Here is a 13,595-nt window from a genome sequence, read left to right as displayed (position 1 = left end):
TGGTTGCTAAGCATTTAAAATCTATTTATTGAACAGTTGAATGCACTTGTAAATGGATTACGTATCGCAACGCCTCTCCGATTAATCGAATTTGTAGAATTTCTTTTCAATGCATATTAATAACGAGAGTGCGTTTTTGTTGCAGAGTAAAATCGTCGATTCGTGCTCTTTGCTAGACGACGACGACGGCCTTGTCGGTTTGATTGGGGAACGGATCGCGGTTTTCCTGACTTTCATTTTTAATCCAAAATGAGTGCCTGCTCGCCTGCATATAGTGTAAGTATGCATTTATATAAGATAGTGTAGGTAGGTAGAATGAAGAGTGATTTCCGTCTCCATCAACATCATCATGACCATCTCAATTGATCAATTCGATCAATTTCACAAAACTTTTCGTACCTCTTTTTTTTTATTAGGAATTTTTTCTTGACCAATCGAATATCTACGTCCTGTAATGCAATGGTTGCGCAACATTTTTGCATTTTATTTAATTTATTGTTGATTGATTGTATTTGTTGAAAAGTTTTGTGTGTAAACAAGTTTTTAAATGTCCGACGCGATGATGATGTTGATAATCATGCATTTGTGTCAATGGGTTCAAACACCTATAGAATCAGCTGTGAGGAGCGCCGAAGCCGAGCCGGTGTCTCCATCTGCACTGTGCGCATTACAAACTCGAACAGTAAACATAATATATATATACTACGTGGTGCACGTGCATATCTCGCTCAATATGGATGATTTCCTCGTCGGCAATGAGGAAATCATCAAACTTAATTTGGAGTTGAAAATCTACAAATATCAGGACGGAGTCATGGAGTTGGAGCCGAGCGTGAAGAACTACGAATGGGGAAATCGTGGCAGCAGGAGCGTCATCGCGAGGATGCTGTACGGCGAGTACGCGGTCCTCAAAGAAGACGTGAACGAGAATGAGGATGAGAGAGTGAAGCCCTTTGCTGAATTGTGGATGGGAACGCATCCGTCCGGTCCATCGACCATCAAGTACACGGATGAACCCCTCTCGCACTACATCGACAACAATCCCGACTGTCTCGGTCAAGAGAGTGTCGAGCTTTTCGGGCAACGTCTGCCATTCCTCTTCAAGATATTGAGCATCAGAAAAGCGTTGAGCGTTCAAGCCCATCCGAACAAGGTACATCAAAGCAATCTCTGTTTTTGTTTTGTTTGTCATTGGTGTGTTTTTTTTTTCATTCTGTGTTTTTGCAGGAATTCGCGCAAGAGTTGCACGCCAAATTCCCGGACATCTACAAAGACGACAACCACAAGCCGGAGCTCGCCATCGCTCTAACACCCTTCAAGGCGATGTGCGGATTTCGACCTCTGCACGAGATCCGAAAGTTCATCAAAGGTGAACGCATATAATCCAGTTGGCAATGTCATATGCAACTCTCCTTTTTTTTTTCTGTTGCCGTAGATGTCCCAGAATTGCGAACTGTCATCGGCGCCGCCAACGCGGATAAACTGATAAACTCTACCACCAAGTCCGATGGTATGGATGCCCTGAAGACGTGCTTTCGATCTCTGATGACTTGTAACCCTGATGACGTCTCTTCACAGCTGCACGTCCTGCTGGACACGTACAAAAAGCAATGTACGTACATGTTCAATTGGTTGCATACAATCAAACTTTTTTTTTTAAACATCGATGTACGTTTGCTTGCCTATATCGATACATTTATTTGAAAGTAAAAATTTATATATGTGATTTGAAAATGTTTTGTATTTTAGGCAAGAAAAAGGACGAATTGTTGGATTTGATTTTGAGTTTGGCACTGGACTTCCCCGGAGACGTAGGCTGTTTCTCGCCGTATTTCCTAAACGTCATCAGCTTGAAGCCGGGCCAGGCGATCTTCTTGGGTCCAAACATACCTCACGCATACATATCGGGAGGTATAATCGAAAAACATAAATACAATATATATTTATTGATTAATTGATGATCTTTGCAGATTGCATAGAGTGCATGTCCAGCTCGGACAACGTGGTGAGGGCAGGTCTGACGCCCAAATTCAAGGACGTCGAGACGCTCTGCTCGATGCTCGATTACGACGGAAAACCAGCCGAAGAGCATTTCTTGCCACCGATCGAAGTGAGCGACGTGTTGCATATCTACAAGCCGCCGGTTGCTGATTTCCTGGTGGAAAAATTCACGGTGAGCCAATCAACAAAGAAAACAAAAACTAGTTGTAACCATTTCTACAAATGCGGTTTAGAATTGAATGCATCTCTCACCCAAACCCTGACCTTTCAGCTTCATAGTTCAGGAATTCGTAATATCAGTTCACAATTATATTTTTTTTTGCAGATTACCGAGGTTTCCGCCTACCTCATTCCGGCCGTCGCCGTTGCGAGCATCCTGCTGTGCGTCGACGGTTCTGCTGAAACGTCAGATGGGCCATCTCTGCACACCGGAAACGTTGTCTTCGTCTCCGCAGGACGAGAGCTTCAGCTGAAACCGTACTGCCAGAGTGGATGTCGATTCTTCAGGGCGATGGTGAATCTGCATCATCCACTGCATCCTTGAAAATGCGTGTGCTTCAGATGAGAACGCGTACACTTTTCATCCTGTACACCTCCACACCCATCTTCTTTATCCCATAGCAAATACATTAAAGTCATTCATCCTGCAAACGCACCCACATCTCATTCACTTATAATAATAATAGGAAAGAAAGAAATAAATAAAGTTCAAGAGAGCCATACTATAAATATATTTATTCGATAAATAAATAAGACATAATGTATTCGTAATTGCTAATTATTACATAACACACGCACGCATTCCTTAAACTTAAATTGTAACAGCAGCAGCAGCAGTAGGCGGTGGTGAGCCATCTGCCGATCTACCGGATCTCTCGCAACGCAGCTCGATTGCAACTGCAGAAAATAGCTCCAATATTTGAGTAATGAGTGTAGAAGATCGAGTGAGTGAGTGAGTGACTAACGATTGCGCCTATCGCATATCCTATTTACTATGATAGATAACCATGGCAATTGCGCTTGATATTTAAACAGATATGTCATTACCATGGTTACGCAGTTTATTTTGAAGCTGCGTCGCGATCGATTCATCATCACTTAACAAGATCGGGGCGTCGTTTCGCGCCAATCAAATTAAATGTTGAACGCACTCAGAGGAGGTAATGTAAGATGATGACGATGATTAAGGTGTGGATGATTTAGGCGTACGCGTGATCCCTCTGCATGATGCCCTGAGCGAAGGGATTCACCTGGAAGGAGCTGGGGCCTTCGTTGTAATTTGGTCGGACGGCGGATGCGTCCAATGGGAAGACGTAATCCGGGATCAAGAAGAATCTTCGCAACTCCGCCAGACTCTTGTCCGCGCTCACTCTTGTGCGAATTGCCGGCGATTCTTTCGCTGCGGGCGGTTCGTAATAGATTGAGGGTTTCTGGATGATCGTGTTTCTGACGTTCTCGCTGTACGATTTCGGCGGTTGAATCACTGTGCTGATGCCCGGTTGATTCGGATCGATCGCCGCCTCCTCTATCGCCAGCGGTTCTTCGCTCGGCACGAATTTCGGGTAGACCGGAGTCGTCGCTTTGTGCGTACTTTCGAAGACCACACGATTTCGGCGCGGCGCTTCTGGTCCTTTCGGCGGTTCCACTATCGAGCTGAGACCGTAAGGACCATCCGATTCTTGTTCCACTTCCTCTTCGGCCAAAGGTTCTTCCGGTTCCACGGAAGTCGGATAGACGGGAGTTGTCGCTTTGAAGTTCGATTTAAAGTTGACTCGCTTGGGAGCAGTCAGAATTGTGCGAAGAGGATTCTGTTCGTTTTCGGAGAAAGACAGAGGTTCTACGGTCGGAGCGATCTTCGGATAGACGGGAGTCGTGGCTTTGTAATTCGATTTAAAGTTGACGTGCGTTTCTTCATCGTTCCGAGCAAATTGTTGATCATTGCCAATCAAAGGTTGTTTGGTTGGAGCGATCTTCGGGTAAACCGGAGTCGTTGCCTTAAAATTAGACTTGAAATTGACGTGGGTTTCTTCGTTCTTCGGAAGCGATTGTTCATCATCGATTAAAGGTTCACGTGTCGGAGCGATCTTCGGATAAACGGGAGTCGTCGCTTTGTAATTCGATTTAAAATTGACGTGCGTTTCTTCGTTCTTAGGAAGCGATTGTTCATATTCGTTTAAAGCTTCACGTGTTGGAGCGATCTTCGGATAGACGGGAGTCGTCGCTTTGTAATTCGATTTAAAGTTAACTTTGGGTTCCTTCTTTGCTGCTGCTGCTTTCGTCTTTTCGGTGGTGCTTTTGGTGTACTCGGTGCTCCAGTGGCTGGGCAGAAAGTAGGCCGGTTCACCGGAATCGTCCTTGTTACGGGAATCAACGCCAACGAGATTCTTGTTGGTGCCCTGCTGCGCCCTTCCAATCCTGTAGATGATGTTGTACTCGTCGGAGCTCGGATTTGCTAACAGATCGGGCCTCGGCGTTCTATGGTACGGATTCTCCTCGTCGTCCTCCACGAACGGTTTTCCTTTCTGTCCGATCAGAAGATTCGCGCTGTAATCCACTTCAGATTTGCTGCAGTTCACCATGTACCAATGGTCGCAGATGAGCATCCTCTGCTGGAAGAGCGTCGTATTTGGACACGTGTAGCTGAATTGTCTTCCAAGGCCGTCGCACATGTGGTAAATCTGTGTAACAAAGACATCAAAATCAATTGAAACCACTACCATCAATCCTCACAGTCTTCTTACCTGACACCCTGACTCGACGTCCGCATAATATCCAGCCGCTCGACCCTCGCACGAGAACTGCCTCTTCTGAAACTTATGTAATTGGTGAAACGTGCAAAACATTAATAATATTTAAGAAAAACATTGCGACACTTCTTTGGTTTTGCTACCGATCGAAAGTTATTTTATAATAGGTCAGTCGATTGACGTGGGTTAACCCATAAACATTGCGCAATTCCGTTTTCGGCGCCACCAACCAACCAATCATCATTACCTAACACCTCCTCCAACAAATTCATTGTTCTCGTGTAAAACGCAACATTTATAAAGGTACGATACAAGAAAAAAAAAACCATCAACAACTTTTCGATGAACGTAAATATATGAAATTTCACAATTCATTTTCCAAATATTATATAATAAAGCAGAAGTGAAATATCAAATACATCTAATAAGATTCAACAGAAAACGTCATTAAAAAGCAAACTTTTTATCAACATTTTTCAAAACGTATTATAATTCTCCAACAAAGTCAAAGTGAACTTAGATTTACATGAAACACAATAAATCATTAACCCCCCACTATTTGACTAAATAATTGATTTGTAAAACTGATCATTATAGGAGATGAAATCTGCATATGATTGAATGAATAATTATGATGATTCGATTATTATTGATACATTGAATATAAAGGTCCGATTAACATATAATTTGAACATGACATTCTTCTAGTTTTTGAAACGAACGCCGACGACAGGTAATTTATTTGGAATTCTCCTTCATTTTAGGAAGACACGAAAAAGAAAGTTTATTACATAAAAAAAAGAAATAAATGCATAACATCCATTGCACAATTTTGCAAGAAGAAAAATTATAATCAATGGTAATCAGATGAAATTAAAATTTCAGATCTTCAAAAGCGAAATCAAATTTTAATGAACAATTTCTTTGTTTTGTTCATCATTAAAATATACATTGATTAATTAGCTCTCAAAATATAAGATAAAAAAAAGTAATTAAAATCGAACATTAAAATTACCTTTGAAAAATAAACTAAATTCACCCGTATCAAAGTCAGATTCGATAATTATTAATGTTATTTTAATTACCAGGAATGCCAAATATAAAGATCAAATTTCACATGTGTTTTTTTTTTGTTATTTTTGTTGCTGTTGTTATTTCTCTTGTTTGCGTTCTAATTGGTCTGGGATCAAGGTTGCTTTGAATCAAGAGCACGAGGCTACCAGAAACAAACGACGGCGCGTCGCAGACTATATAATATCTAGTCGTTTAGACGCTCCGAATTGCGATGGAAAATGGAAATTGAATCGTGGAAACTTGGAAAATCCGGAATTATATACAATTATCAAATTAATTCATCTCGATGTACGAATAATGAATGCATAATGCATTTGTTAATTGGTCCTCGAGATGAAAATCGATCGATTGAATAACAGGAATAATTGATTTCTCATTGAATGTCTTTGAATGCAAGTTCCGGTGAAAACTGGATAATTCAAAGAAAAACAAATTACTCTGAGCCCCATTATTATCTTGTTTCTTTTGTTCGTTTCGTTTTGTGGTTTCCGAGTTTTAAAGTAAACTCTGAAGAATCTGAAGCTGACTTTATCCAAAAACACAGAACTATAAGCTATAAGCGAAACGTTTTCAAAGATAATCAATTGTCACATTGACAATAAGAAAAACAACAACAAAATGATATTAAAACAACAAATGTTTTTTTTTGTGGATCGAATTTGTATTTACATGTTGCTATAGTGAATGCAATGAGAGAGAAAAAAAAACTGCTCATCACATTTCTGCAAAGGTTGCCGCGTCATTATATAACTTGAATTGACGACTCGAATTAAGTCGACGTGCAGATTGCGTTTTAATCGCGTTCATCCATTAAAAGTAGATTTTCTCCGTCGTCGTCGTCTTTGACCATCGCAAATGATTCATTAGCATGATTTTCAATTACACAAACAACACTCACTATATTCCCTAAACATACAGCTTTCATATGCATCTTTTGGATCCAATCTATCTATTATAGTTTCCGAGGAAAGCAATGAAATGTGAAAAACACTGCTTTCTTGAATGTTATTTTTTTTCAACTATGAACGTGAATTACAGCCAACTGGATGAAACTAGAGTAATGTATGTATATTTCCCAATCATTAAGCTTTCAAATGCATCTTTTAGATCCAAACTATCTATTATAGTTTCCGAGAAAAGCAATGAAATGTGGAAAACACTGCTTCCTTGAATGTTATTTTTTTCTACTATGAACGTAAATTACAGCCAACTGGATAACACTAGAGTAATGTATGTATATTTCCCAATCATTAAGCTTTCAAATGCATCTTTTGGATCCAATCTATCTATTATAGTTTCCGAGAAAAGCATTGAAATGTGGAAAACACTGCTTCCTTGAATGTTATTTTTTTTCAACTATGAACGTGAATTACAGCCAACTGGATGAAACTAGAGAAATGTGTGTATATTCCCCAATCATTAAGATTTCATATGCATCTTTTGGATCCAATCTATCTATTATAGTTTCCGAGAAAAGCAATGAAATGTGAAAAACACTGCTTCCTTGAATGTTATTTTTTTTTTCAACTATGAACGTGAATTGCAGCCAACTGGATGAAACTAGAGTAATGTGTGTATATTCCCCAATCATTAAGCTTTTATATGCATCTTTTGGATCCAATCTATCTATTATAGTTTCCGAGGAAAGCAATGAAATGTGAAAAACACTGGTTCCTTGAATGTTATTTTTTTCAACTATGAACGTGAATTACAGCCAACTGGATGAAACTAGAGTAATATATGTGTATTCCCCAATCATTAAGCTTTCAAATGCATCTTTTGGATCCATTCTAGTTATTATAGTTTCCGAGAAAAAAAATAAAATATGAAAAAGTGTTATTTTTTTCTTCATTACTTCAATTTTTCATCATCCATCGATTCTAAATCATTTCTGGTGAAAGTGTTGAATTCGAGAAGGTGTTATAAAGATGAACACTAATTCAATTAACGTTTGACTCTAACACATTTCTTTTGAAGATCCGGTCGAAAATTTCTTCACCAGACAACTCAAAGCAAAATCTCGAATGACGAAATGACCCAAGTAAGGTGCGTTTACTTAACATTTGCCAAGTTTACATTCAAATGTGCCTGCTCTTTGCAAAATCGTTCTCGTTTTTTATTATTATTATTGTTATTATTGCACCATTCTCTCTTACTTTTGTAATTAGTATTGAGCACAAAGCATAATTAGACATGAAAAACCGTCTGAATATGATGGATCTAGTAGTGTGGGCGAGTTTATATCTTAATTTGTAAAACCCACAGAGTCAACAGAAAGAACAGAAAAAAAACACTAATTCACGTTGTAATACGTAAAGATGAATGAGATAAAATCTGCATACGGAATGAAAAGGTAATTGAGGCTGTGTCCCATTGTGCGGAGTTTAATTTCCGCTCTCGTCTGAGAAATCATCGGAGAATTATTTAACCAAGTTTTCGATTACAATACAAAATCTAGAGCGAACGAACCGTTACGAAACCCATCTTCTATATCTACCAACAGCTAACGATAATGCATTTTAAAAGTAAACGAATTTGTTTTCAATATGGACAAGAATTTTAATTGTATGCTAAATTATTGGCAAGCGCACCCTCTCGTCCTTCGTATAGAAAACTGAGATGAGCGTGGGGAATGCAGCATGCGAAATTTATTAAGTGTGTGTGTCATACTTTCATCAACTTGTTTCTTTAACTGTCATCCATCTCCTATCATCATCATCATCATCTGTTTATTACGCTAACTGTCATTACTCTAACTGTCAAATACTTATTTCATCGGTTAATTTATTCAACTGTCATTGAAATTAATTAAGTGTGTGTCACTCCTGTCATCGTCATCATCTGTTGATTACGCTAATTGTCATTACTCTAACTGTTATCAACTCATACTTTCATCAACTTGTTTCTGTAACTGTCATCCATCTCCTATCATCATCATCTGTTTATTAGACTAACTGTCATTACTCTAACTGTCAAATACTCATTTCTTCTGTTGATTGATTCAACTGTCATTGAAATTAATTAAGTGTGTGTCACTCCTGTCATCGTCATGTTGATTATGCTAACTGTCATTCAACTCTACTGTCAAATACCATTTCATCTGTTGATTGATTAACTGTCATTCAACTCCTGTCAAATACACATTTCATATGTTGATTGATTTAAGTGTCATTGAAATTAATTAAGTATGTGTCATCGTCATCATCTGTTGATTACGCTAACTTTCATTACTCTAAGTGTTATCCAACTCTTGTAAAATGCTCATTTCATCTGTTGATTGATTCAACTGTCATTGACATTAATTAAGTGTGTGTCACTCCTGTCATCGTCATCATCTGTTGATTACGATAACTGTCATTCAACTCCTGTCAAATACACATTTCATCTGTTGATTGATTCAACTGTCATTGAAATTAATTAAGTGTGTGTCCCTCCTGTCATAGTCATTATCTATTGATTACGATAACTGTCATTCAACTCTTATCAAATACACATTTCATCTGTTGATTGATTCAATTTTCATTGAAATTAATTAAGTCTGTGTCACTCCTGTCGTCGTCATCATCTGTTGATTACGCTAACTATCATTACTCTAACTGTCATTCAACTCCTGTCAAATACTTATTGCATTTGTTAATTTACCTGTCGTTGCTCTAACTATCATTCATCTCCTGTCATCAATGTCATACACTCACACGAGAAATGATATGAATATCGGTCGTTGCGTTTGAAAAAAAAATATAGATCGAGATTGTACGAGATGGACGTTACGTAATGAGTTGCAAATGGTTGTGTGTGTGTTTGTTGCGAGATGTTCTTAAATATTTTGCAAACCAGCAAAATAGGTCGTCGTCAGACGTATGCAACTCGAAGATAGAGAGAAGAAGATTCCATCCACCGAAAGTTTCCGTCCATTGTCCAGTGCAGAACTAGAGACGAAATAAATGTGCATAAAAGTTTTCAATCGATGGGGATTTTACAAAATATAATAAACAATTTGATTGCTTGCGTTTCGCAATGCGTAAAATTTTGCATACTGATTTCAGTGTATTTACAGCGCGAAATCATGATGATGATTTTGTGCGTTGAATCGAGAAAGCCATGGGAATCGTTGTCTACTAATACAACAAAAGCCAACAATCACGAAATGTCAATGATTTTGACGTGCGTTGCACAACAACGGTAAATTGGAGTGAATAGAGCCGAAATTGAGGAGAAACCGTATGAACGCTCACGTCCTCTTCTTGCTTCTTGCCTGTTAGGTGTTAAACAAATTCAATTTGCTCCTCGGCACGAAAAGACGTTGCGTAACCATAGCTACGACAATAGTCAACTGCAAACTATTCAATTGAAATTCGTTTATTATTATTGTGTGTCTTATTTTATCTTTATTTACTTTTCATTTTCTTCTTTCGTAACAAGTGCGATGACCGTTCGTAGAATTGAACTTGGACGTAATAAACGTCATCTGTCATCATCTAGCTGTCATCCACCTCCTGTCAAATATTCTAGTCATCATGATCATTGTGACGTGAGTGTTGTAAACATATTTATTATAAATTTGGATTGAATGAAGTGTGCATAAACATGATGACATGATGAATGCAAGGCAATATTGATGTCGAGTTGTGAACGTAATTAATTAATCTCGCGCGGTAATCGCTCGGTAATTGGCGTTTCCATGGTAATAATGAAAAACCGTCGGTCATAATAATCATTATGTGAGCGACCGAGCGCGCGCGCTATGAAAAGCGAGTCATTAGACCCATCATTAACAAAAACAAAACTTTTCACCATGACAACAATAACATTAACAAAAGATATCAACTCACATAATCAATGCACCAATTAGATAATTTATATATTTTTCACAAAATTTGTTTATAGAAATAAATCGAATATTTATAAATACAAAAAAAAGTTAAAAGAATCATCACGTTCATAAAATTATTTAAATTCAATCTTGACATTTCCGCAAGTTATGCGGTCTAAATCGTAAATTCGATCCACGATTCGATGATGATTAAAATCTTCTCCGGAATTGAGAATATCGCTCGAAGACATAAATAATTTTCGATTCATCGCACATAAAATCATCTTCATTCTTCATCTTTGACGTTAAAAGTTAAATATCAAGATTAATCGATAAAGAATAAAAAACAAAGTAGTCTACCGCATTCATCTCCATTTGTTTCAAACGTCTATCGCGCAATTCTTTATGTCTTTATTATGCAACAACAAAAAAAATTATCGAATAATATTAATTGCATCCTCACGATCCTGCATAAATACATATATTTTTCTTTTAACTTACATACTTATATACACGTAATAAATCTCGAGATGCAACCAACCTATTTAACGCCAACCCATCAATATATCAAATTATGATCATTGCTTAGTGACCGAAAACAAATCTCAAGAAAGATCGATTGATTGAAGATTGTTTGTTATTACTTAGCAACAGCAAGCAAACATTTTTTTTCTGCTTTAATTTCTCGTTAGACGTTAATAAAAAAAAGAAGAAAACAAACTACATATATATAAAAAATAAATTCGTTCTGCAATTTTCTGTTTGCGCTAATTGAAAACGATTGGAGCAATAATTAATTCGATTCAAATTAAACCCAAGTATTTATGTTGCGTTGGCTCAAAAAACCTTAACCTAAACTTTCAAATCGACCGAGAATCAATAAATGTTTTCGCATAACTTCGCGCAATTCGAAAACTCTTTATTTTTTACTGTTAATCGAAAGCATTACCATGGTGATTACAATTGACATCTAAGTAACAAATACATTATGAACATGAACCCACCAGTAACCATGGTTATTACTTTCAACAAATCGAATTGAAATACAAATCTAATATAAATGCACACGCATGCTGTTTTTTTCTTCTTCTTCTTCAATGAATTTCTTTGCAGAAAGAAACGCGCGCCAACTATTCGTTCTTGTTAAATGTCAAAATACTTTTGCACTTCCAAATACAGCGTTCCAGTGCGTCCCACAGCCTTCTTTATACGTAGATTACAACCACTTCTACACACGCTTCAACAATAATAATAATAATATACATAATATTTATTTATATTTTATCGACGCTTTATTTAAATCGTAATTTATGTCTGAGCGCGAATCGTAACTTTTATCCTATTCCATTTCGTAACGTGAAAGACAATGGAGGAATGCGCATAAGCCTTCTTTGATTTACAACATTTTAATGGTAATTTTTNNATAAGGAAAATAAAATGAAAAAGAAACATTTCCTGTAATTAATATGTAATAATTAGTGTTATCTAGAATGAAGTGAAATGAGATAATAAAAATAAAATGTGAAACAAAGTAAAAATTTATTGTATTTCCGAGTAAGATCGTAATAATCATAACAATAATAATAATACATGCGTGCACCTGAATAAAGTTAAACCGAAAATGAGGTAATTTGTCTCTCTCTCTCTCTTTATATTCTCCTAGTTTAAATTGTCATTACGTAATTTAGATGCTGCAGGCGTAACCCATCCGTTTTATTGTCGTCGCGTAGCAACATTTACGGCATTTATTAACATGTTTACTGCGTTTCTATGGATAATGCTGCTCATTAGACGCGAGCCGTAGATGGTCAGAGAGGTTTGAAATTTAAAAAAAAAAGAATGTAACGAGATAAGATTATAATAACGATATCTAAATTTATTAAGCAATAATCAAGAGATGAAAACTTTCAATTGAATTAACTAGATTTTCAATGAAGTGAAAGACAATTTATATTTTAATTAATTTACGAGAGAGAGAAAAAAAAATGGAACGTATCAATTAATTTGAAAACATTTGCAAGGTTCTTGTTTTATGATTATTATGCAGTAGGTATAGCATTAGTCATAGAATTTCTTCGAGCAAACGCGAATTAGAATAATCCCACTGTTTAAGTAAATCAATGCAAATTTTTACATATAGTGAAAAAAAAAATATTCGCACAAGCTAAATGCGTTAGCGTTTGTTTTTTTCTTGACGTTAACAAGTGAAACAAACAAATGACAATGTGTTAATTAAGACGTTGCCAAATTTTAATAAATGTGTTTTTTATCTATGATTATTATTAAAGATGGTTAGACTGCGAAAAATCTTTTGAAAAATTTGAAACGTTGCAAAATTTTAGACTAAATGGGAGCGATTGTTAAGTTGGATTATGAACATTTGTGGAAATAGGTATTACGTTTGGAAACAATATCCAGCCGAATATTTAATGATCCGAATCGGAGAAATGGAACGGCAACATTGAAAACGAAACGTGAATTTCGTAAATTTCATTCATGAACGAAAACAAACAAGGAAAAAAAATTGAAATATGCATGATTTTATATGTAAATAGTAGTGCAACACTTGTACTAAATTACGTAACGATTTACGCATTATTAACATTGTTGTTAAATTTAAGCAATTTTCTTATTGTTGTAATTATATGAAATAACATTACTAAATTTTATTACAATACGTTTCACATATTCGTTAAATATTATTGTTCATTGTTATTAAACAAGTTATTTTTTTTATATAAACATTAAAAACTTGGTTTCAATGTTTGCAGTTTGCAATTTATGCTATTACGTATATCGTTTATTAATTTCTAATAGAGTAATTTGAGAATTATTAAAACGTGTTTTGGTTGCTGCTGTTGTTGTTTTCTAATAACAGATACGAAAACTGTAGCTTTCCATTGATACTTTGCGTCACTGTCAAGTTGTCAGTTAATAACCTGAATTGTGTAAATAAAATG

At 36.4% G+C, this 13,595-nt stretch overlaps 2 protein-coding genes across 3 annotated transcripts in view; one reads left to right on the top strand and one right to left on the bottom strand.

Annotated features, from left to right (window-relative positions):
* The first annotated feature begins 648 nt into the window (after window positions 1-648).
* LOC108565780 (mannose-6-phosphate isomerase) lies at window positions 649-2,721 on the top strand. The gene is made up of 6 exons (XM_017925394.1): window positions 649-1,153; window positions 1,228-1,369; window positions 1,436-1,612; window positions 1,750-1,911; window positions 1,971-2,173; window positions 2,327-2,721. Exons 1-6 carry the CDS (start codon window positions 734-736, stop codon window positions 2,543-2,545), a joined length of 1,323 nt encoding a protein of 440 aa, XP_017780883.1. The 5' UTR covers window positions 649-733; the 3' UTR covers window positions 2,546-2,721.
* Window positions 2,718-13,595, bottom strand: part of LOC108565779 — an 11,577-nt gene continuing 699 nt past the window's right edge. Inside the window, exons 2-3 of one of the 2 annotated variants that reach the window (XM_017925392.1) lie at window positions 4,743-4,814; window positions 2,718-4,679 (exon numbers count right to left, since the gene is read on the bottom strand). In XM_017925392.1, coding sequence (XP_017780881.1) covers window positions 3,201-4,679; window positions 4,743-4,814 — 1,551 coding nt within the window. In that variant the 3' untranslated portion in view covers window positions 2,718-3,200. The remainder of the gene's footprint in view (window positions 4,680-4,742; window positions 4,815-13,595) is intronic. The other variant, XM_017925393.1, reaches the window with a different exon arrangement.

This window comes from Nicrophorus vespilloides, unplaced genomic scaffold (assembly GCF_001412225.1).
Source record: "Nicrophorus vespilloides isolate i.1.1-1 unplaced genomic scaffold, Nicve_v1.0, whole genome shotgun sequence".
Classification (NCBI taxonomy): Eukaryota; Metazoa; Arthropoda; class Insecta; order Coleoptera; family Silphidae; genus Nicrophorus; species Nicrophorus vespilloides.
Note: the sequence above shows the minus strand (reverse complement) of the source record. Positions and strands in the feature narration are given on the sequence as shown.